This window comes from Dendrobium catenatum, unplaced genomic scaffold (assembly GCF_001605985.2).
Source record: "Dendrobium catenatum unplaced genomic scaffold, ASM160598v2 fragScaff_scaffold_1226, whole genome shotgun sequence".
Taxonomy (NCBI): Eukaryota; Viridiplantae; Streptophyta; class Magnoliopsida; order Asparagales; family Orchidaceae; genus Dendrobium; species Dendrobium catenatum.
Window position 1 is genome coordinate 447,001 of NW_021319688.1, and position 24,346 is coordinate 471,346.

The following is a 24,346-nucleotide window of genomic DNA, read 5'->3' on the forward strand; positions in this document are numbered from 1 at the left end:
ATCCTGTAAGTGCCTCTTGAGCTACCACTCCTGGCTCCCCTCTCTAGATTCTTCTAATTTTCCACCAATTAGGCCAATTTCATGGCCTCTCTCAAGTCACAAGGCATCAAAACCTTCACTGCCACTCGGATCTCTGCCTTCAGTGCCTTCATGAAATTCCCCTCAAATATTATCTCTGATAATCGGTCCACCCTACTAGCCAAGTGCTCAAAACGCTCACGGTAGTCAGCAACTGATCCCTTTTGCACCAGAGCAAAGAACTGCTCATAGAAATCTCCTCCCCGATCGGTTTGGAAACGTTCTATTATGCAGTCCTTGAATTCTCCCCAGCTCCTGATGGGTTTCCTCTAGTCTCTCCATTGGTACCATAATAGCACCTTCCTCTCCAAACATAAGCCTGCTGCTGTCAGCTTCTCATCCTCCGTTAGCCCATTAACGGCAAACTACCTATCCACCTTATAGATCCACTCATACGCATCCTCCCACTTGAAGATAGGCATCTTCAACTTTCTCACCTTTTGATCTCCCCCGTTTCCCCTCATTCCTCCATAGTTTCCCCTTTCCCAAGTGTTCGACCCCCCCAAGTCTCCCGATCTTCCCTTCCCCTTTCATACCCATAGCCTCCTTCAAATTCCCATCTCCTCCCTTCAAAATCAGCCACTCGGCGGACATAACTTCCTTCCCTACGTTACCAATCAGCGCCCCTTAGCTCCTACCCATGCCTTTCCCCAAACGTATCTCCTCTATCCTCCCTCTAGAAAGGCTCCAGACGGGGTCTTCTCCTTTCTCCCTCTACGATCTCTACCTCCTCTTCATCCTTATAGATTTTAGAATTTATATTATGTCCTTTTGGCCCTCTTGCCACAGAAAACGCCGATTGATTGTGGATTTCTAACATCTTCTTCATTATCATCTCCCGTAAGTCCACGACTTGCCCTTCCGTGGAAGAAATTATGTCTTCCACCGTGGTTTTGATTTGGTTCATCTCTCCTTCCAATCTCTCCTTCAAAGCATCCACATTTTTGGCCGCCATCTTTCTCCGGATTTTTTGTAGATACAAAAAACTGGATTTTGCCTTCAAAAAACAGCACTTTCCTCCTTTATCGGCTCAAGAACAGCCGCTGGAATTGGCAAAAACAGTCCACCAACGATCTCAAGATTTGCTCTGATACCAATTTGATAGGAAACACTTAAATATTTCAAGTAAATCCTATCAATTTCAGAAAATCAACAAGAAACTCTTCTAAACTCCAAAAGAAAACCAGAAAAACAGTAATTTTATTGCAAGAATCAAAAAGATCGAAAGAAAACAACAAGATACAAGTGATCCTCTATTCGAGAGGAGGATCGATCTCTCCAAATTTCTAGACAAATCTAGAGCCCAAAACCTAAACCTAAGAGATCCCAAAAGCAGAGATCCCAAAATCAACTAAATTCAAGATGCCTTAACCCTAGGGAAACAAAGTATTTAACGCATACAAATCAAAAGGAAATTCTTAAACAGTCCCTACATTCAAATTTCCCTCCCAAATCCCTCAAAAATCCTTCCTAAAATGCTTCGTTGGCTTTGGGGCTCATGAGGCATGCACAAAAGGCGGAGAAGTTCCGCCTCCATTGCGCTGGGCCGGTCCCGTGTGGACCGGCTAGACCGGTCTAACCAACTTTTCAATATCTCCATTTCGAGTTTGCATGTGATAACTCATAATCCAACAAAAGAGACATTTAGACTGACGATAGTAAGATAGATTAATTTATCAAGCACCAATAATGAAGACCTCAAAATTTTCTTTAAAAAGTCCTTATTTGGTCTGACTTAATATTTCTACTTTAAGAGCATACTTTTTCCCGTAATAAAATTCTGCTACTCCACTCCACCATTAAGTTCCATTAATTTTATATAATCTATTTCTAGGCACTCTTAAATTTTTTATAGCAATCTTTTTAATGCAACTACTACTCTTATCACATATCAAGTTTAGTTCAACTGTAGAATTGTAAACTGTTTTTTTTTAAACCTACTTGCAGATAGAAATACATCTAGCACTTAAACTACTGCCATCTTACCTTAGGACATTTTTTTAATCTTTCATTATACTTTTGTGGTGTTATACATCCATAACTATCACTCTACGTTGAGTAATTGAAGTTTCCCCTAAAACCAACTTACCATCTTTGCAAAAAGATCCGTCTTTTCATAATAAGATATGTCCATTTATGATTCAATACCATCCCTTTTGAAAGTAATTATACGTTGAGACAGACTGCTATCTTTTTTAATTGGAAATGGCTCATTCTTCACACAATTAACTTTCTCATTATTTTCAATTCAAGATCAAGAACATTGGCGTAGATCTACAACCTAAGGATAACTTTATGATTTAATTTGACAACCTTTCATGAAGGATTCACCATTAATCAAGAGTTCAAGACAAAGAAATGAACATCATAGAAGGCCCTCACCAAAAGTACTACTTTAACGAATTTTTTTAAATCAAATGCAATGAAATGGTTCTAAAAAACTTTTTGTGCAAGCTCGCAAAATTTTCATTTGACTTGAGCACTTCTTACCACGAAATTAATAAGCTATTTATCTAACTTCCTAAACCATTTGTTAGGTTTTTACTTTTAAATACTTGATGCGTGATCATAATCAAATTTAAAATCCACAAATTTTGACATCAAACAAAGTTTTATGAAATTTAACCTTAATGGTCGTGATTTGTCAATCAAATGACATTTGATTGAAAAATGTGAAAACAAGAAAATAATATGAAAATGATCTCTTTCCACATCAAAGGATAGCAATAATATAAGAATAATACTTCTCATTTCTTAAAGTATGTGTTATGGAAAAATAATATGCTACCACAAAATCAAGTATAGCTTCTTCAATCACAAGTCTATCTCCTATTCCATATCACCATGAATCATTTCATAATACACCCTATTAAAGCTTATATAACCATTTAGGAAGCCTGAAATAATTATCCTCTCGTGAATATATGTTATAATACTTCATCTATCTTTTCCAAAAAAATAATTTTCCAAACTATTCATTAGACAAACGTAAGTAGCATAAAGACAAACCACAATCATAATGACCTCTTCAGCAATTTATTAAATAGCAATCATTATATTGCTTACAGTACTTACCTCTACAATTTTAATCAACTCTTCATCCACTATTATGTCAACTCCATCTATATTGTTAATTTTTACTGGATAATATGGATTTTAGCCTTCCCGAGTGAATTTGAATGTCTTTGATTTATATTTAATTTCTTACACATCTTTAATAATTATTCTTCTTCAAAGCATTGTCTACTAAAACTAGTCTTCTGTAAGTCCTGAAACTTCATACTGAGTCAACACTTTCTAAAAGCCCTAAGTTTTTGTTAATCATTAATGTTTGATGCCATTGCCAACCCATACATATTTCTCACTAAAATCAGGTTAAACTACGGTGGAGATTTGATAAGTAAAAACCGGGCAACCCCTTGCCAACTTCTCACCACAATAGGGTTAGATCGCAGTGCATTGCTTCTACAGAAGGCCCTATCACTAACAAAATTCAGATTTACATTCATTCTTTGGATTATGGCATAAACTTTATGATAGGCTGTAAAAATTCTCCCTAGAAACTAGATGGCGCAATGAAATTTTTTATTAAAATTTTGAAAATGTATCAATAGAACACAGAGGCTATTAAAAGAATTTTCATCATGACTTACCAACAAGCAAGTTCAAAAAAAAACTTCTAAGAAAGAAAGAAGTTGAAAAGAAATAGAAAGCAAGAAAGGTTGAATGTTTCATATTTTATTTAGCAAAAACATAATTCTCTCTATTTATGGGGTTTTACATTGGGTAAAATCAAGACACAATAAACCATATAAAAGAAGAAACATTATGGCAACAATTACACTTAAAAAACTACTAATAATGGATTGTATTGTAGATGCCTACTAAATCTGCCCAAACCACAAGCCATATGAGATCATCCAAGTGTGGAGAAACTAACATGTCAGCGATCTAAGGCAACCCCCATTGCTGTGCTACTACGTACATACCAACCTTTCCAGTTTTCCAAGTGCAAGAATCCCAAGATTTACGCCCCAACGTGACCCGCCAATATTCCAACTTCACATGACACAAGTTCATACAAGAAAAAGAAATATTTCTTCATTATTTAGAAAAGTAATTGCAGTGAATTATTCAACGCAACTCATTAACAACAAAAGGGTTTCCGGTTTATATCACCCAAAACGATTTATCAAACAAGAAGAACCGCAGATGATTTTGGGACAAAAAATTTAATTCCTATATATATATGGACCAAAATACATGAACAAAGAAAATCAAATACATGCTAGATTTAATTATTTCTTCATCTAGATGGGAAGTTCAAAATTACTCAAAACAAAGCTTTCTAGATATATGAAATTTATGTTGAAGTTAGCATATGTTTATTATTATTTTATCTTTAATAATACTCTGGGAACAAAACAGTATCTAAATCTAACACACTTGAAATATTGTAGCTAGAAAAATATAGATCAATTCCAGCATTCCTTAGTGCTTTACATCCTAGAAATAAACTGAATGTTAACGAGACCCCGCAGATGATTTATGAAGACAATGAAAAGGAAGCAGATAATGCACACAAAGCCCTTTTTTATGTTTTATTCATGAGTAAAAATATATAGCATACCACAACGAAAACGTTTGTTTAAGATGTAGAAATTAGCAGTATACTATAACGAATATGTTTATAAAAGATGGACATATTGCTTTCCAAAATCACATAAGAAAAGCTTTAAGAAAAAATTATTTTGGACAAGCAAAAGGAACGATCAAGCACTACAAAATTTGATTTCATGTGCTTTTAGGTAGAAATACATGCAATAAATATATGTTCACATTATCAAAAATAGGTATGAAGGAGAGTTAGTTAATATTAGATAGAGATGTGGAATGACCGGATAGTTTTAAATTACTCCAGGTTTACATCAAAGAATATCATTAAGTTCATATATTTTCGCATTGGTTGAGAAAACTCTTGCAAAGAATATTCAAAGAAACGTGCATTATTGTTTGCTTTTTACAAATGATATAATTAAAATTTATAATTAGTAAGGCTTTCATTGAAATAGGTGCAAAGCTCTGATGCACCGACACTTCGTTTTAAGAGGGTATGCAGTGTCGGACACGGACACGCGTCCGACACGGCGAGGACACGTGTCGGACACGTCATTAGTGTGTCCCATTTGAAAAAAAAAATAACTCGGACACGCTTGTCCGACTATTGTATAATTAAAATTAAAAAAAAAAAAAAAAAAACCCTAATCCCGTTGTTTCATATTAGCCGGTTCACGCCCGAGTCGTCATCTTCGCCTTAATCCCGTATTCGTATTCGTGGCCTTCCCAAGCGATTGAGGCGAGTAGCGGTCGGCTGGAGATCGCACCCTTGGTCTTCCCTTCCGGCCGTAAGCAACAAGCCATCCTCCTTAGTTTCTGCACGCAGCTGAGGGAAGCCGACACAAAACCACAGAAAAATTTTCAATCTTGTAAGTTGATTTCGCAATTTTTTCTCCATTAGACATTTCTCTTCATTTATCATTGATTCTGTAGATTTATGATCATAAGAGCATATTTAAAGTATTTTTTTTGTTTTGGATTAAAATTACCCTTGCATTAAAATTTTATTTATTTAATGCGCTTTCATTGCGCTTTCGTTGTGCTTTCGCTGCGCTTTCACTCTTACGGTCGAACCATGCCAGCGCGCAGCGCCCCCTTGGACCCCCGGCATAGCTACAAATTTTTAATTGTTTTACAATATGCCACCCAATTTATTAAGCATTTATTTCTTCTATTTCACCAATGAATTTAAAAGCAAAATGAGCTCTAGTGCTGGTGGGAGTGGTTCAAAACAGACATATTTAGAAATTGATAAGTCGTCATGGATTCATGTTACAAAGTTAGAAAAAACTTTTGAATGAGGAGGAAATGTGTCATTCAAATGCAATTATTGTTGTGGCACCTACAAAGGATCTTATTTTAGGGTGAAAGCACATCTACTTAAGATTTATGGCAATGGATTAAAATGTGTCTTAAGATTACTACGTCACAGTTGATTGAATTGAACAGACAAGTTGATGAAGCTGAATCTAGGATCAAAATGGCACTTCCTAAAGAGATACCTTTGCCATTAATATTTAGAGGATTTTGGTGATCAAGAATCTTTATTTTATAGATGGAGGATGGATCCAAAAATGTGGTGGTTGATTCATGGAGCTTCAGCACCGCTTCTTCAAACCATAGTAATAAAACTTCTTGGTCAAGAATCATCATCTTCCTGTTGTGAGAGAAATTGGAGCATATACTCATTTATTCAATCAATGAAGATGAATAAAATAACTCCACAACGATCTGAAGATTTAGTTTATGTGCATACAAATATTTGTCTTCTATCAAGGAAAACCCCACTTTATATGACAGGTGATAACAAGATGTGAGATGTTGCTGGAGATGGATTTGAGTGCCTTGATGATATGGGATTATAGGAGGTTGCAAATCTTTCTCTAGATGAACCAGAGTTGGAAGCAATGATATTCAATGATTATGATATTGAAGACCAATTATCAACCTCTGAATCTAATTATATCATTCCCTCTATTGAGTAGTTGGATATTCATGTTGTACTAAATGATTTTTTGCTTATATTTTTGTGGTTGTTCTAGACATTTTGTACTAAACATCTTTATGTTATAAGCTAAACAAGTTATCATGACTTTGATTTATTATTGCTTGTCATTTTTAATATAATGTTACCTTAATTTCTATATATTATATTAAAAAATTATTATGTCGTGTCCACGCCGCACCCGTGTCCTATATTTTTAAAAAATGTCATGTCCCGTGTCCGTGTCTGTGTCGTGTCGCCGTGTCCGTGTCCGTGCATCATAGGTGCAAAGTTAGAATATTTGAAAAAATATTAGAAGATAGAAGCCATAGAATTAGAAGAACAACTAATGGCCAGATCCCAGTATACCTCAGGGTGGGCAAATGCCCACCCTAAAAAAAAGGTTTATATGAGGATAAATATAGACTTTTGACCCCCCCTAAAAATATATATTTTGCCCAAATATCCCGTTTAGGAAGAAGAAGAGTGCAGCAGGCTCAAGCTGCCTTGCTCACTAAGTTGGACCACCTTGTCATCGCTGGAGTTACAGTTGTCGGAAGTTGAAACATGATTGCATTTGGAACGTCACGTCAACCGGAGAAGAAGAGTATTGAAAAAATTTTGTTTTTTATCGATAGAAGAGCATGAAAGAAGGCTTTAAAAGTAATAATAAATAAAAAAATTTAAAAGCCCAAGACACATTAAACAAAAAAAAAAAAAACAGCCACATGATTTCATTAAATGCAGAATTAATGTTCTACAATTTTTTCTTTGCAGTTTTCCATGTGCAAGAATCCCAAGATTTACGCCCCAACGTGACCCGCCAATATTCCAACTTCACATGACACAAGTTCATACAAGAAAAAGAAATATTTCTTCCTTATTTAGGAAAGTAATTGCAGTGAATTATTCAACACAACTCATTAACAACAAAAGGGTTTCTGGTTTATATCACCCAAAACGATTTATCAAACAAGAAGAACTGCAAATGATTTTGGGACAAAAAATTTAATTCCTATATATATATGGACCAAAATACATGAACAAAGAAAATCAAATACATGCTGGATTTAATTCTTTCTTCATCTAGATGGGAAGTTCAAAATTACTCAAAACAAAGCTTTCTAGATATATGAAATTTATCTTGAAGTTAGCATATATTTATTATTATTTATCTTTAATAATACTCAGGGAACAAAACAGTAGCTAAACCTAACAAACTTGAAATATTGTAGCCAAAAAAATATAGATCAATTCCAGCATTCCTAGTGCTTTACATCCTAGAAATAAACTGAATGTTAACGAGACCCCGCATATTATTTATGAGACAATGAAAAGGAAGCAGATAATATACACAAAGACCTTTTTTATGTTTTAATCTATAGCAAACCACAACGAAAACGTTTGTTTAAGATGTAGAAATCAGCAGTATACTATAACGAATATGTTTATAAAAGATGGACTTATTTTATTGCTTTCCAAAATCAAATATGAAAAGCTTTAAGAAAAAAATATTTTGGAGAAGCAAAAGGAACGATCAAGTACTACAAAATTTGATTTCATGTGCTTTTAGGTAGAAATATGTGTAATAAATATATGTTCACATTATCAAAAATATGTATGAAAGAGAGTTGGTTAATATTAGATAGAGATGTGGAATGACCAGATAGTTTTAAATTACTCCAGGTTTACATTAAAGATTATCATTAAGTTCATATCTTTTTTGCATTTGTTGAGAAAACTCTTGCAAAGAATATTCAAAAAAATGTGCATTATTGTTTGCTTTTTACAAATGATATTATTATAATTTATAATTAGTAAGGCATTCATTGAAATAGGTGCAAAGCTCTAATTCACCGACACTTCGTTTTAAGAGGGTATGCAATGTCGAACACGGACACGCGTCCAACACGGTGAGGACACGTGTCGGACACGTCATTAGTGTGTCCCATTTGAAAAAAAAAAAAAACTTAACCCGGACACGCGTGTCGCGTGTCCAGCTATTGTATAATTAAATAAATAAATAAATAAACCCTAATCCTGCTATTTCATATTAGCCGGTTCACGCCCGAGTCTTCATCTTTGCCTTAATCCCGTATTCCTATTCGTATTCGTGGTCTTCCCGAGCGATTGAGGCGAGCAGCGGTCGGCTGGAGATCACACCCTTAGTCTTCCCTTCCGGCCACGTAAGTAACAAGTCATCCTCCTTAGTTTCTGCGCACATCGGGGGAAGCCAACGCCAAACCGCAGAAAATTTTTCAAACATGTAAGTTGATTTTGCCATTTTGTATTCTCCATTCGACATTTCTCTTCATTTATCAATGATTCTGTAGATTTGTAATCAAAAGAGCATATTTTTAAAAAAATATTTTATTTGTTTTGGATTAAAATTACTCTTACATTAAAAATTTATTTATTTAATGCACTTTCACTCTTACGTTCGAACCCCGCCAAGGGGCAACGCCCCCTTGGACCCTCGACATAGCTGCAAATTTTTAATTGTTTTACAATATGCCACCCAATTTATTAAGCATTTATTTCTTCTACTTCACCAGTGAATTTAAAAGCAAAATGAGCTCTAGTGCTGGTGGGAGTGATTCAAAAGAGCCATCTATAGAAATTGAAGCCATCTATAGAAACTGATAAGCTATTATGGATTTATGTTACAAAGTTAGGAAAAACTTTTGAAGGATGAGGGAATGTGTCATTCAAATGAAATTATTGTGGTGGCACCTACAAATGATCTTATTCTAGGGTGAAAGCACATCTACTTAAAATTTATGATCATGAAATTAAAATGTGTCCTAAGATTACTACGTCACAGTTGATTGAATTGAACAGACAAGTTGATGAAGCTGAATCTAGGATCAAAAGGGCACTTCCTAAAGAGATACCTTTGCCATTAATATTTAGAGGATTTTGGTTATCAAGAATCTTTGGTTGATAGATGGAGAATAGATCCAAAAAATGTGATGGTTGATTCATGGAGCTTCAGCACCGCTTCTTCAAACCATTGCAATAAAACTTATTGGTCAAGTATCATCATCTTCTTGTTGTAAGAGAAATTGAAGTGCATACTCATTTATTCAATCAATGAAAAGGAATAAAATAACTCCACAACGAGCTGAAGATTTAGTTTATGTGCATACAAGGAAAACCCCACTTTATATGACAGGTGATAATAAGATGTGGGATATTGCTGGAGATGGGTTCGAGTGCCTTGATGATATGGGATTATTGGAGGTTGCAAATCTTTCTCTAGATAAACCAGAATTGGAAGCAATGATATTCAATGATGATGATATTGAAGGCCAAAGACCAACCTCTGAATATAATTCAATCATTCTCTCTATTGAGTAGGTGGACCTTCATGTTCTACTAAATAATTTTTTGCTTATATTTTTATGGTTATTCTAGACATTTTGTACTAAACAATATGTATTTTATAAGCTAAACAAGTTATCATGATTTTGATTTATTATTGTTTGCCATTTTTAATATAATGTTACCTTAATTTCTATATATTATATTAAAATTTTATTTTATCGTGTCCACGCCGCACTCGTGTCATATATTTTTAAAAAATGTTGTGTCCCGCGTCTGTGTCGTGTCGTGTCGCCGTGTCCGTGTCCGTGTCCGTGCATCATAGGTGCTAAGTTAGAATATTTGAGAAAATATTAGAAGATAGAAGCCATAGAATTAGAAGAACAAATAATTAATATATGATGTATAATTTTGTGGTATGCTTTTTTTTTAATTTGTTGTGGTATGATGTTAATGATCAATGTTATTACTAAATAAGGTGATGCCTTAGCATGATGATTTTAGTATTTTAGACCTATTATATCAGAGAATAGAGATATAGATAAAATATAACTTCAGAGTTAAGGCTGGATGGTTAAACTTGATAAGTTATTCAGGCATTTTTTATAAAAAATATAATATCATTAAGGCTTAAAAATAAACTTTACAAAATTAAAATTAGGTTGGCGATGTGTGAATTTAAATATTGGTAGCAAAAAAGTATTGATAGTTAAGTTAAGTGTGGTAGAAATGGCAATTTTAATATATAATAAACCTGAGAAGGATAAATTAAGGAATTATTATAATGGAGAAAATATTGGATTGAGAACAATTGAAAATAAGATGCCTAAAAAAAACTTACCCGATAGTTTGAAAATGTACAATGAAGGATAGAAAATGTTTGAAAGATGTGTTGATAAAATTAGTGTCATGGAACTAGAAAAAAAAAAGGCTCGGACCTAAAATTATATGAATCAAAGTTGTTCCAAATTATTTGTGACAAACATGGCTAAAATCTCAAACAACGCTCAGCAATAAAAAAAAATTAAATTGGGATGAGAATGATGATGACGATGATGAGTCAAGTATATAACAGCTTAGGCCAACATGTCTACTAAAGCATCAGCATTCCACATATCAACCAATGTATAATTATTGAGTGCACCCAGTTTAATGAGCTAAGAACTCGTATTGAGCGAACTAAAAGAACTTTTCAAGTTAAGAGCTTGGACAAAATATTTTGCAATGAGGTGTGTTAGAATTCATAGAATTTGAGAAGGGGAAAAATACCTACTTATTATACAAAATTATCCATATTTATAGATATATACAAGATGTCTTAATAAAGAAATAAATAACTTCTAATTGATACATAATTGCCTCAACCTCATAGAACTCCAAAAATGTAAGCATAACATTAAAGTCAACATCATCAGTCACAACTTGCTGTAAAGCATGTGGTGTCAACCATGTGATTTTTTGTCCTTCAACCTCTGCCTGTAAAAATAAAAATCAAGGAATTAGTGCAACCTTCAAAAACAGTATGGAAAACATTACACAAAGACACAAAGACAATTGCAATTTGCATAAAGCAGCAAACGATTTACCTGGTAATATATGCCTTTCACAGATATAAAAGTCCTCCGTAATGAGTGAGTTCTCGAAATGTACGCTTGCCACTCATGGCTTAACCTGATTAAAACATGATAAAGATCATAGCACTAATTGTACAGCTGCGCAAGGAGAACGATCAAATAAGCAAATAGTAATGTCCAACCACAATGAGTTAGCAAGTGATGCCCTAAAAAACTAAAAGGACATGTTCTTTTCTGATGGTAGGACTCTAAATAGACTACAGATTCATTGGCATAAATAGCAGAATTAAAGGATTTTTTCATATATACAAAATTTGATAACTACTCATAAAAATAAAAAGACCAAAGGGGAAAAATCGTGTAGACAACAACAAATATAATTAGGGTTTCAACATAGCTTCTAAGATGAAAATTCTTGAACCTAGCAATATCCTTGATTCATCCAGGTACAGATGGAAATTTTCCAAGGAATCTGCTAGAATAAAACTGAAAGATTTAGTGTTTTATAATTTTGACATAAAGTCCCATAGTTGCTGAAATACCATAATACTACACCCATACATGATTCCTGATCAAAAACGTATATCCAACAATATTGCATATCATCTAATTCACATCCTGCACTTCTAAGATCATTATCAGGAAAATATATTTCCAACAATATTGCATATCATCTAACTCACATCCTGCACTTCTAAGATCATTTGTTAATACTCACTAAATATAAATTCCACTTCACCTGATTAATGAACATTTAAACATGATTAATAACTACAACAACAACAAGCCTTTATTCCACTACATTGGGTCGGCTAAACATGATTAGTAACTAACAAACCAAAAATAAGCTTATGAACAACAATAAGGTTATAAGTTTGACGAAATAAATTACAAGGAAAGATGTGTTAAAAGGAATTTCATGCACTCGTTGACCTGACTATATCTTCAACAACTCATTAGAGTTTCTAACTTTCCATTTCCTTTCATTCACAATCCTAAAAGGAAAAAAATTGATAAAACTGTGAACTAAGAGTTCAGGTGCAAGCAATCATGATGAACAGATGTAAACCATTTTAAGAGACCATGTGCATCAGATCCAGTAGTTTGTTGCCAAATGTGGGGGGTCATGAAACCATTCGATGTACTGGGGAAGTGCTCTGCAGCACTGAAAGGTGCAAGCCCTCTTGAGACTCACTTAATCTTCTGCACGCATTTGATATTCTGCTGAGTAAGTTCAATGTGAATGCATCTTCATTACTTCAAACCAAATGATCAGTAGTTTTGGATACTTCTTGTAGATAACATTGAATACCGAAGCTGCTCATCACCACCATTAGCCTTATCCAAACCATCTAGATCGCTTTTACCAATCTTTACTTATTTTCTATTGTTTTGTGCCACATGTTAATATAGTCCACCAAACGTAGCACGTCTTGGGATTAGGATTCACTAATGTAGACATATGAGGCACACCAAAAACAAACACAAGACGGCAATTCCCAACTTTTAATTTAGGTAAAGATTAGTCACTTTTGATGAAAAATCAAAAAACATATTTCATTCATTCAAAACTACAAATTAAAAAGCAGTCAAAATCTGAAATTTCACAATAAATCTCATAGTTAATATAAATTTAATCAACGATTAAGATTTACACTATAAAAACAGAAACTAGTATGTATGAAACCTAATTAAATCTCAATCATGCACACAAAATAATCACGAAATGATTCAGATAAAATAACAAAAAATAGAAGCCACAGCAGCATATCCAAGCCAAATGATGGCACAAGAATCTTTCCCTGAAAGTTGCGTTAGGACTTGCAAAGCACTCTAAAAATTCACATCAAACAACACAAACAAGAACAGGGAAAAAAATTATAAAACCATTCAATAATACTTTTACATGCCTAGGGGATTTTTTTTTATTAAAAAGTTGGTGAAACCACTTCCTATTAATTGAAAGAATTGAGATACAAAAATAAAATTACAAGATTAAAAAGTTAACAAAAAAAGAAAACATTACAAAACAAGAAAGTTAAACAATAGCTCCAAAAACTTATAAAGGTTTGTCTGGAATGTTTAAAGCTATGTTGTTCCTTTCATCCTTGATTTTATTTGAAAGGGCATATGTTGTTCCTTTCATCCCAAATATTTTAAAAACTTGAGAACTGGAAGATGACCCAAACATCTTTAGCATTGTCTTTGATTTTAAAAAAAAATTCTTCATGAAGGGAATGTAGAGTTGAGGTGAAACTAAGTATTTGAAGCCCCAAAAAGAGAAGGAAGATGATCCATATGGTGCAAGAATATCTGCAATTGAAAACTAAGAATCATCCTTCAAGACGGAATTACACAAGACGTTATCCATAGAAATCCTAAAACCCAAATGAGATAGAAAAGTTTGGTAGGAATATTTCCCAAAACAACAATTTACCCATTGAAAACTATCTTTGAAGGGTCTAAGGCTTTCCAAATCCAAGAATGAGGAGTGATAATACCAACATGCACATAGAAAGAACATAAAAAAGCAGACCCAGAAAAGGCCTCCAAGAGAGAGCAACCACTTATGAGAGTCAATGTTTAAATTCAACCTAATGTACTTTAACTCACAAAAAAAATAGAAATATCGTTAACTAGATTAAAAAGAGTTATCCATAGTAGTGAAGACGACAAGTACAAAAAAAAATGAAGACTTATCAATCAATTAGGATTCCAATCCACCTTTAAAAAATCTGGGTGAAGCTTTGCTAAAGGTAATTTGTGGTTCCAAACATCTAGCAAAAAGTTGACTTTTACACCATTATTGATATTCCAAGATATGAGATAAAATAAAGGCTCAGAATATTTCTATACATACTTAATCAAATAAGTAAAAGGAGTGCCTTTATCCCTCCTAAAGTCAATAGCAATAGTGTTATACAAAAACATAGCATGGACTTAATCAAATATTCCTCCCACCTTCAGAGAGGAATTTACCTATTCAATAAGCAAGCTTTCTCTTGATTTTGTTAATAATAGGAATATGAAGGTCTTTTTGCATAGCATTAGATCCCTTAAGAAGGCCTAAATATTTTATACTTCTTTCAAGAGAACAGCCTAAATCATTAGAGATAGAAGGTCCTTAATCATTTCAACCACAAGATAAATATAATAAAATTAAGAAAGTTAATTTTGAGACCTTAAACATCATGAACAAGGATAATTTGAACCAAAATTTGAGAAAGATCAACTCTGCAAAAGAGGATATATCATCTACAAATTGAATATAATTGATAATAATATTACTTTTAGGGAACTTGTTGCCCTCAATCCAACCGTCCTCTGTAGTCACAAGAAGCATTCTTTTTCTTAAATGTGGAATGGGTGATTTAGTTGGCTACACCAATGCAATCAAGAGTATTTCTATCTTCAATAAAGTCATCATAAGAATGACCAATCAAATGATTAAGATGTATTATAAGTCCATTGGCTAAAACTTCAGTAAATATTTTGAAGATCCCAATGAGGAGACTAACACGCATGAAGTTTTTAGGATTCTCATATACAACTTTTATAGGAATAAGACAAAGTATCTAAAAAATCAAATTTGTTAGAGAGACATTGTCCAAGAATATGTCCCATGTCTAGAAAGAAGTTAATAGAAAATCATCTGGATCAAGAATTTTATTAGCGCCTAAATTAAAGGTTGAAGCTATAATCATATAAAGAACAAAAGGAGAATCAAGAATATTCAAAATCGAAGGATCATCAAAGGCTGAAAGCTTAGAATAATCAATTGAATACTTTATCAAAGAGTTTCTCACAATTTTTTTTTAAGAGAAGGTACCATCATCAGCGAAGATCTTCTGATCAAAAATAGAATCCTCGTCAACTTGAATATAGTGAATAAATTTTATTTTTCTATGATTATTGGTCATTTTGTGAAATCTTAATGAGGTAATCAAAATGCTTGATAACAAGTCCAAACCATCATCATAGACATGGTACATCTGATTTATAAACTAAGTAAAAAAAACAACAAAACAATGACATAAGGGTAACTAGATCAATGTAAAAGCACATGAATTGCATGACCAATAAATAAAGACTTTTAAATTTGCCTCAATACCGATTTACCTTCCTAATCATTTTACATTAATTTTTTATATGCTTTAGTAGTGCATCTATTACGCTCCTATATACATAGCTAAACGACCTAAGTCTATTTATTGTAATGTTATGTGCAGTAAGTGTTAACACAATTGCAACTCCAATAAATCATTCCTCTTAATCCTTTCACAAGTATCCTCTTAACATTCTTATTTTTATCAATTGGCAAAGACTTCTTTAGAATTGTCCAAGATAAAATAATAGATTTCTAAATTTAAAATTTATGTCTTCACATACTCATTTATGTCATAGTACTTTTAATACACTTGTACATTACAACCATGTGGCCTAGACTTTTAGTACACTTGTTCATTACAACCATGTGGCCTAGAATGTAAAATTTATGGAACCATCTTATATATCTAATGTTTCAAAACCTGTCATAGAAGGTATAATTAAAACTTTGAATAATAAAGATTAATGATTATGAGTCTCATGACAATTTTGCACATTATGCACCCAACATTATTCAAATCCTAAGCCACATATCATCATAAAAAACTTCTCCATTGTTCTAGTTTTAATTTACTTCAAAAGTCTCAACTATAAGAATTGCATCATTTGCAAATGGAATAAATCAAAGTATGTCATTTTGTATACATTACATAAGCATACAAATATATGAGTTGGTTTTCAAGGAACATTGATCAATTATCATTATTTATGAATTCATTAAAACTGCATGCCAAATTGATTCTCAATTAAATAAACAATTTTATGATCCTATGTTTCAATAGCCTCCCTTATGACCGCATTATATAGATTACAAGTTTGATTCAACTATAACTATCACAACATTGAATACCTCTTTGGTTTATAAAAATGATACTTAAATGCTTGTTCTCAAACTATTTGGTGCCTCTTATCATTTAGGAAAACATTTATTACTACATCTTCCATAAACCTCCGACCTTCCAAAAAAAATCTCATCTAGCTCTTGAACCTACCTTTATTTTATGTATATTATTCAAAGAAAACAAATTATAATTTTTTTATCAACCTATAGAATACAACAACAACAAGCCTTTATCCCACTATGTGGGGTCAGCTACATGATTCTTTTTTTCTCCATTGTGTCTTGTTAAGACAAATTCTCATCTAAATCTAATAAAGAAAATCAACCTATAGAATAATTCATTAAATTATTCATAAGTCTCTTTTAATTTTTTTCCTCAAAATTGTCATTAGTTGTTTTCTCAAAATAGCATTTTGCTCAAATCCTATTCAATTTTCATCAGTGTATAAGTCTTATTCCCCACCAACCTTTTAAAACAATCTAATCTAGCTCAGAACAGTAGAACTCATTATATGAATATTATACGAAGTTAACCCATTGAAAATATTTTTTAGTCAATCTCAAAACTGTCATTAGATTTTTCTCTAAATAACAGTTTTTCTCAGATTTGTTCATTTTTAATTGGCTTATAAGTCTTATTTTGCTTCAATGGCTTTGGTGACAGAAATTAAGGCACAACTGCCACAAATTTGTGCCCTACTAAATTTAAGTGTGCATAAAGCATAGCACTTTGTGCTCGTTGCAAATTACAAATTAACAATTCTAAAAGCAAATACAATAATTGTTTCCCACTTTCTACTTCATGTGTGCATTGCAAATTGATGACTTTTAAGTAGCTATAGTAATTGTCCGTCTTTGTTTGCATGTGTGACAATAGGTCATTAAACAAAAACAAAGGCTTTAATCCATTGCTCATTTTCAAACACAATGTAAAAAAAAAGATATAACTCACTAACAACCACACGAAAAATGGGTAAAAACCAACGGAAAAAAAGGTTATTGGATTCCCCTCTTGTTTGGGCTCTCACCAACTAATCAAGTAATTTTTTTAAAGCACAAAAAGCTATCCTAAAAATTTCGTTAATTTAAAGTATGCCCTACGGTCAATTACATATCAAATTCCATAAAAGAGCTAATAAATATTTAGTTTAAAAAAGTCACAAACCAAACTCCAACTTGTGGCATTTACCCTCAAAATCAAAGAATGGACCACTTAATAACATGCTTCTAAGCTAGCAAGGTTGCATCTTGCATTCATAAGGAGAACATAACAAAATAAGTTCATAATTGTACAAAAACATCAATTGTTCAGGAAGGACAAAATTTATCTTAGTATAAAGGCAAAGAGCAGTTAAAGATTACATGAAAAACAAGAAAATAAAAGAAATAAAGAAAGAGAGGGAAAACGCTTAAGCTTGGCAAGTTTTTTAATAATTTGTAGAGATCAAAGAGAGATAATTAATTAAACAAATGAAAGCAATCATCATAATGTTGTGCTCTTCAAAAGCAATACAACAAAACTAGACAAATTATGAATTTGAAATTTATCACTTAAAAAGTAGATTATTTCCGAAAAAAAGGAACACACCTTCGACAATTATGAATACGATCAACTTGAATGTGCTCACTCTCCATTGCAGGCAATGTCGCAAAAAGATGCACCATAGTAAGGCAATCATCTAGATCTCGAAGAGCATCAACAAAAGTAGGATACCTAAAAACCATTGTACTTGAACATAAGAAACATAAATTTATAATAATATTAAATAATGTAAATTTATAGAAAATACAAACCTTTCTAATACTAGTCTATCAAGTTTATATGTTGGTTGGCGATCAAGTAGTCGTTCAACCATATCTTTGTTCTTCTTTCCCCGAGCCTTCTTAATTTTCTTCTTGTAAGCTTTTATATCCCTGGAGTATTGAAGAGGTCCATCAAGTGCGGGAAAAATATAATAGGAAAAAAATGAATCTGCGACCACTATTATAATATATAGCCGAGCATAATCAAATAAATTTAAGATGGAAAATTAGAATAATTGAAATAAGGTCGATCCAAACATATATCAACATCATAAATATAAGGCTGTGTTTGGACTCACTATTATTAGTTACTTTTCATTTTCTATTTTCATAAACAACTAGTTGAGTAAAAAAAATTAGCATCCGTGTTTTCATTTTTTTAATACAAAATTGGTTTTTTCATGAAATTATGAAAACATCAGCAAGGGAGCATTAACATTTTTTTTAAGTCCGCACAGTAGTTTCAATTAATTCAACTATCAAATACTTCTTATGGTAAATATCTATTCATAAAATTAATTAGTGATGTAACTAATATCACTAGGTTTTATAAACGCTTAACATAATAATTAGTAAGGGAAAATTAATTGCTTCAGCAAATAATTAAAATATTTTTTATTGATAATTTAGTAAATCCAACTAGTGATTAATTAGAGTTTTGATTATGAAAATTATTTTTTGTAGCTTAATCATAATAATACAACCGAGTATAATTAATCAATTATCAATAATAATTCGTAATTACCTATTAATCACATTAATTTTAGACTTGTTAAATTTAAATTAAGCTCATTGAGATTCTGCACGACTCACCACTGTTTGGTTGTTTCGTAGAAAAATGGCTGACTCACCACAGTGTCTATGGGGATGTAACATGGAGGAATCTTTGGATCATTGCACGACTCAGTGTGTTAAATTGAGGCAGGTTTTTGATATTCTGGGGAAGTGGGGTTTTTCATTGCCAGATGTGAACTCCTTTGCTGAGCTTATTTCTGTGCTCAAATTCTCTTCTGATAGTTGTCCTGTTCTGGGGCGAATCTACTGCTACACTGTGTATCAAGTGTGGTGGGCTAGAAATGATATGAAGCATCGTAAGAAGTGTAGGTCCCCTTCTGTTATAGCTGTTGCTGTTCTTTCGTTATTACCCAGGCCTTATAAATGGCCAATTCTGGAGTAATGGAGTACCAATCAGCCTATTGGGTTGTCGTCCCACAAACTTTGGTGCCCCCCCCCCCCCCCCCCCGCCCCCCCCCCCCCCCCTAGGTTGGTTGAAATTCAACATTGATGCCTCTCTTTTACCATCCTATCTGGCTGGCATTGGGATAGTGGTTCGGGACCATTTGGGGATTATGATTATCGCGGCTGGGAGAAGGATTGAACACTGGGATGTGCTGCAAGCAGAATCTATGGCAGCCGCTGCTATACAGGAGGTTCTTATGGACTGGATGAATGATCTTGATGGGATAATCATTGAAGGAGATTGCTCTAATGCAATCAAATGGTTGCAGAACCTAAATGACCGGCAACATCAGGTTCATTTTAAGGTGGATGGCCCGTATTTGTCCTTTCTCATGGAGTTCAAACGAGTCATTTTCCAATACACCCATAGAGACAGCAACCGACCAGCAGATTTTTGCGCCCGTTTAGCTTTACATGGTAATTTTACTTTACAGGATGTGAATAATAGTGAATTCCCCTCAACATTGTTGTCTTTGTTGAGGGAGGAGAATGATAGGATATAGTAGCTCACTTGATAGTCTATTTGTAATTAGTTTTACCTCATTTTAATGCAAATGCAGATATTCAAAAAAAAAAAAAAGTTTAAAGCCTACCAAATTAAAAATACACAAGCAGGTAAAATGGTCACAGGATTATTGGAAGAGTGAAATTTCGAAGAAAAACTAATCCAACAAAACAAAATAGTTCATATATGATATAAAAGGCGGTGTATTTGAAGAGTGACATTGACAGGTACGCGTAATAGAGCAAAATAAAAGAAAGGTATACGTAATAGAGCAGAGTAAAGGAAAGTAACAAAATACCATAGCTTCCCGCGTAGGGGCTCATGCATAAGGAAGTTGATATCCTTCACGTGATAGTAAGTTTTTTCGCTGCCATGTATCTTCTTTTTTGGCTCTCGAGGGAAAACCCCCTTAAGAATACACAATTTCCTGCACAAAATATCAAGGGGTGCTTCATTTCACAAAGAATATTTATCAGAACATCAAGTTAAAAGAAGAAAAAGGAACAACTCGAACACTATCTGAAATCCCAAACTTCCAAACGACAGAGCCCAAGCCTCAAAACCACGGTAGGTGGCGAGAAAAGAAACAAATAGCACACCTGAAGTGGGGAAGAGTGACTTGAAGATTGCGCACTGCCTTCGTCCTCGTGATAAACGTGGCGGCAGTTCCCTCCTTCTTTTTCCCCTTCACGAAAGATAGCGGAGAATATGATGAGAACAAAAGACAATAAGAAAAATAAATGCGATTCATTGATTGATTCGACGATTAGTTGAGTGCAAGAGTATTACGGGAGGCCTGTAATGTTTAGGCATCTTCGAAGAAGAGTCTGAAACTGCTGGCTTTACTAAGACGAGGCCGATGAAAATGCTTCAAGCTGCAGAGCTTTTAGGGGATGTTTGGATGCAGGATTTATGCCGATTTTGAGTAGTATTTGGCATATGCCAAACGGTATTTGAGCGCCGCTAAATCTCGCTCAGGAATAAATCCTCCGTCTCCCCCTTTGGACCGTCAATCCCGGATTCAGTACATCCTGAAATTTCGCGCATTTAAGGGATTTGGCCGAAGAATCGCGCGAAAGGGAGAAAGATAGTTACCTTCACAGCGAGCGAGACCCTAGGATGTCGTGACTTCCCATCCGACAGGAAGGGAACGTTGTGGAAGAAGCGAAGTCGAACAGCAACAAAGTAGCAGAGTAAGCGACTCCTGCGCGAAGCAACGAAGTCGGACAGGAACGACGAACTAGACAACTAGAGAAATGAAAAGCAAACCCTAACAACTTTAACCTATTTAAGGAAATTAATCAAAATTAACTTAATTAATATAGTTAAAATATTAATAAATAAGTATTTATCTAATTTAACTTAATTTAATAACAAATAGAATAATTAGTAAAATAATAATTGAATAATTCATGAGTAGTAGAATAATTAAATGATTATTGAGATCATTAATAGTATAATTTATAATTAAAATAAACTAAGTAATACGTAAATAATTAATTAATTTATTAGTATGATTAGTAGTTAAATCATTCCTTTTTTTTAATCATTCCTTTTTTTTAATAACTAATTAATTAGAGATTTGTTAATATAATTAAATATCAAATATATCATTATATTATTGATGGCAATTATAATAGAAATGAATAAGTGATATATAGTTTACATGTAAAATTATTACTTTTTACATCCTGGAATATTTGCATAGGTAGTGAAATATAAAATATATTGTCTTAGTTTTGTATGAAGATCCAGCACATAAGTAGATAAAGGAGAGGGTGTAGCGTTTATTAAAGGCACCTGAGTTTTTACGTGGAAACCCCTGAAAAAAGAGAAAAATCACAGGGCCTGACCCAATTTGAGTGAATTCACTACTATTTGCAGTTGATTAAAAATGATGCCCTTCCTTGGGTGAAAGGCCTTAGGTTGACGTAGCAAATGTATTACATATTGGGAATTGGAAGAATTAGTACTGAAATGTTAGTTTAGTCGGCATATGACGGAGGCCAAAAAAATCGTAGTCTGGTGACGGTGGTCGCAAGGACCGCTGTCTGGCGAGGGAGGTCGGAAGGACCGTAGTAGGCTACGAAGGTCAAAAGGAACAAAGTCAGCAGGAGACGATGTCAGAAAGACTGTAGTCGTAAGGCGGTGCTCCGACAGAAGTTCGGACATTATTCAGTGGTCTGGCGGAAATCCGACTTTCGAAAGTTTGGGCCTTAATCTGCAGTCCGGCGGTGGTCCGAACGGAAGTCTAGCGTTAGGCATTGGCATGACAGAACTCTGGTGTCAGGTGATGGTCTAGTAAAACTCTGACGTCGGGCGATGGTTTGGCAGAACTCAGGCATTGGGTGACGGTCCCGCAAAACTCCGGCATCAGGTGGTGGTATGGGGAAGTCCGAGCGGTGATCGAGGAGGAGCGAGGAGGCAATAACGATCTCCAATCTCTCCCTTGATTCTTTGCTTGGTGGTCCCCTTTCATGAGAAATTGGGGCTCTATTTATATATTTTCTAGAGTTGCATGACTTATAATAGATAGAAGATCAGTGGTAAGTTGGAGTGGTTTGGATGGACGACCGATATTGATTCCCTTGATCATAAGCAATTTACTAGACATTTGAATGTCATAGTGATTTTAGAATTTAGTGATATTGGGCTCATTGGATTTGTCTCATTGAGTCGCTTGATTCGACTATAAACATGTAACATTTGGAAGTCGTTTGGTAATCCAAATTGTGGTTTGAACCTTTCAACAATCTTTCGAGTCCTTCATTTGAGTCGTTGGGTTTGTAATTTCGAGACGCTTAGTTTGACTATAAGTTTGTGGAAATTGGAGTTCATATTCTCCCAATTTTAATTTCGAAAGTTTCCAACTTGATTTTGCTTCGAGATTTGCGTCCAATCAATATGATTTCTAACCATGTATCAATTTTTAAAACACATTTAACTTAATTATTAAATGAATTAACCACTTTAAATTCTCGATCGCGTTAACAAACAATTTCACATAATTTAACAATATTCTTTTTTGTGGATTTAACATGTCGGAATTTACCAAATCCAAATTTATAGGATTTACTAAATCTTTCTAAAGTTAAATCCTACATGTTTGGAAACAGTGCTGCTTGGTATCAGAGTTGAGAAAAAAAATTTAGCCGGTAACGGTAAATCCTGCCAAATAATTTTCGAGCTCGTAGTAAATCTAAATCCCTTGCAAATCCCAGATTTAAAAAAATTACGGTGTAAATAAGTGATTTACTATCCTCGAGATTATTCTGTATGTACACCGAACGAGAGAACCGCCCGGTTTACCCTTAGGTATCGAGTGGTATCGAGTACCGAGTACTGCTCAGTACTAACTCGTATCGGATGTGGCGCATTCTCATTGGGATCTGGACTCCAAACAGAATAATTTTTCCTTTGTTGGACGGATTTAAGAGATTTATGAACTACATGATTTATAAGTTTGCGAGCAAATACATATCCCGGAGAAAGATGTTACCTTCACAGTAAGTGAGCTACCATCGGGACATCCAATCCGACGTTGTCGAACTAGCAATTGATGAAGCAATGGTCACCAGGAGAAGCTATAACAATGAAATGCTATTTTATGGGAAGCACACCAAGCATAGCAGCAACAAAGAAATTCATTTTTATTGGGTCCGGCGTCTGAATGTAGCTTTACGTTCGGACGCCAATAAAATGGTGCCACATAGCGACCTGATAACCCAAATCCATTGTATTTTTGAGATTTTGCGCATGTTTTAACTATTTCGGGTCGGCCCGACAACTATATGTGAATTGGGCCGAACATTTAAAACAACTGCCTTCTTTAAAGGTCTAATAACCTTTTGGCGGATTATTCTAGAGACATTATACAATATATAGGGTTTAAAGAGCGCAGATAAAGATTTCGCAAAGGGTTCAAGGAGATCAAAGAGACGAAAATGAATTTCTCTTTCGAAGACCTGGAAGATTTCGAGGAGATTGTAGAGACGTATAATGTTGATGAAAATTTTTTTTATTTATTACAAGTAATTTTTGATATATATAGAGGGTTTGGAATATAAAATTTTAAATTTTAGTTATTTATGCACATCTTTTTTACTGCTTGTTTACCGATATATATCGATATCAACCAATAACACGTATATTCACGAGTTCCACGTTTACTGTTTTTAGGATATGATTATTTTTTATATAAGCTACTGTCTTAATAAATATAATATAGCATGTGCCCCTATTATTAGACTAAATAATTATTGACAAAACATTCT

At 33.8% G+C, this 24,346-nt stretch overlaps 1 protein-coding gene across 1 annotated transcript in view; it reads right to left on the reverse strand.

Moving 5' to 3' along the window:
- Positions 1-21,334, reverse strand: part of LOC110112383 (pescadillo homolog) — a 40,142-nt gene extending 18,808 nt beyond the window's left edge. Inside the window, exons 1-8 of the mRNA XM_020844583.2 lie at positions 21,168-21,334; positions 20,862-21,103; positions 20,672-20,757; positions 20,371-20,499; positions 18,320-18,439; positions 18,114-18,239; positions 11,590-11,674; positions 11,369-11,479 (exon numbers count right to left, since the gene is read on the reverse strand). Coding sequence (XP_020700242.1) covers positions 11,369-11,479; positions 11,590-11,674; positions 18,114-18,239; positions 18,320-18,439; positions 20,371-20,499; positions 20,672-20,757; positions 20,862-20,885 — 681 coding nt within the window. The 5' untranslated portion in view covers positions 20,886-21,103; positions 21,168-21,334. The remainder of the gene's footprint in view (positions 1-11,368; positions 11,480-11,589; positions 11,675-18,113; positions 18,240-18,319; positions 18,440-20,370; positions 20,500-20,671; positions 20,758-20,861; positions 21,104-21,167) is intronic.
- Positions 21,335-24,346: the final 3,012 nt, after the last annotated feature.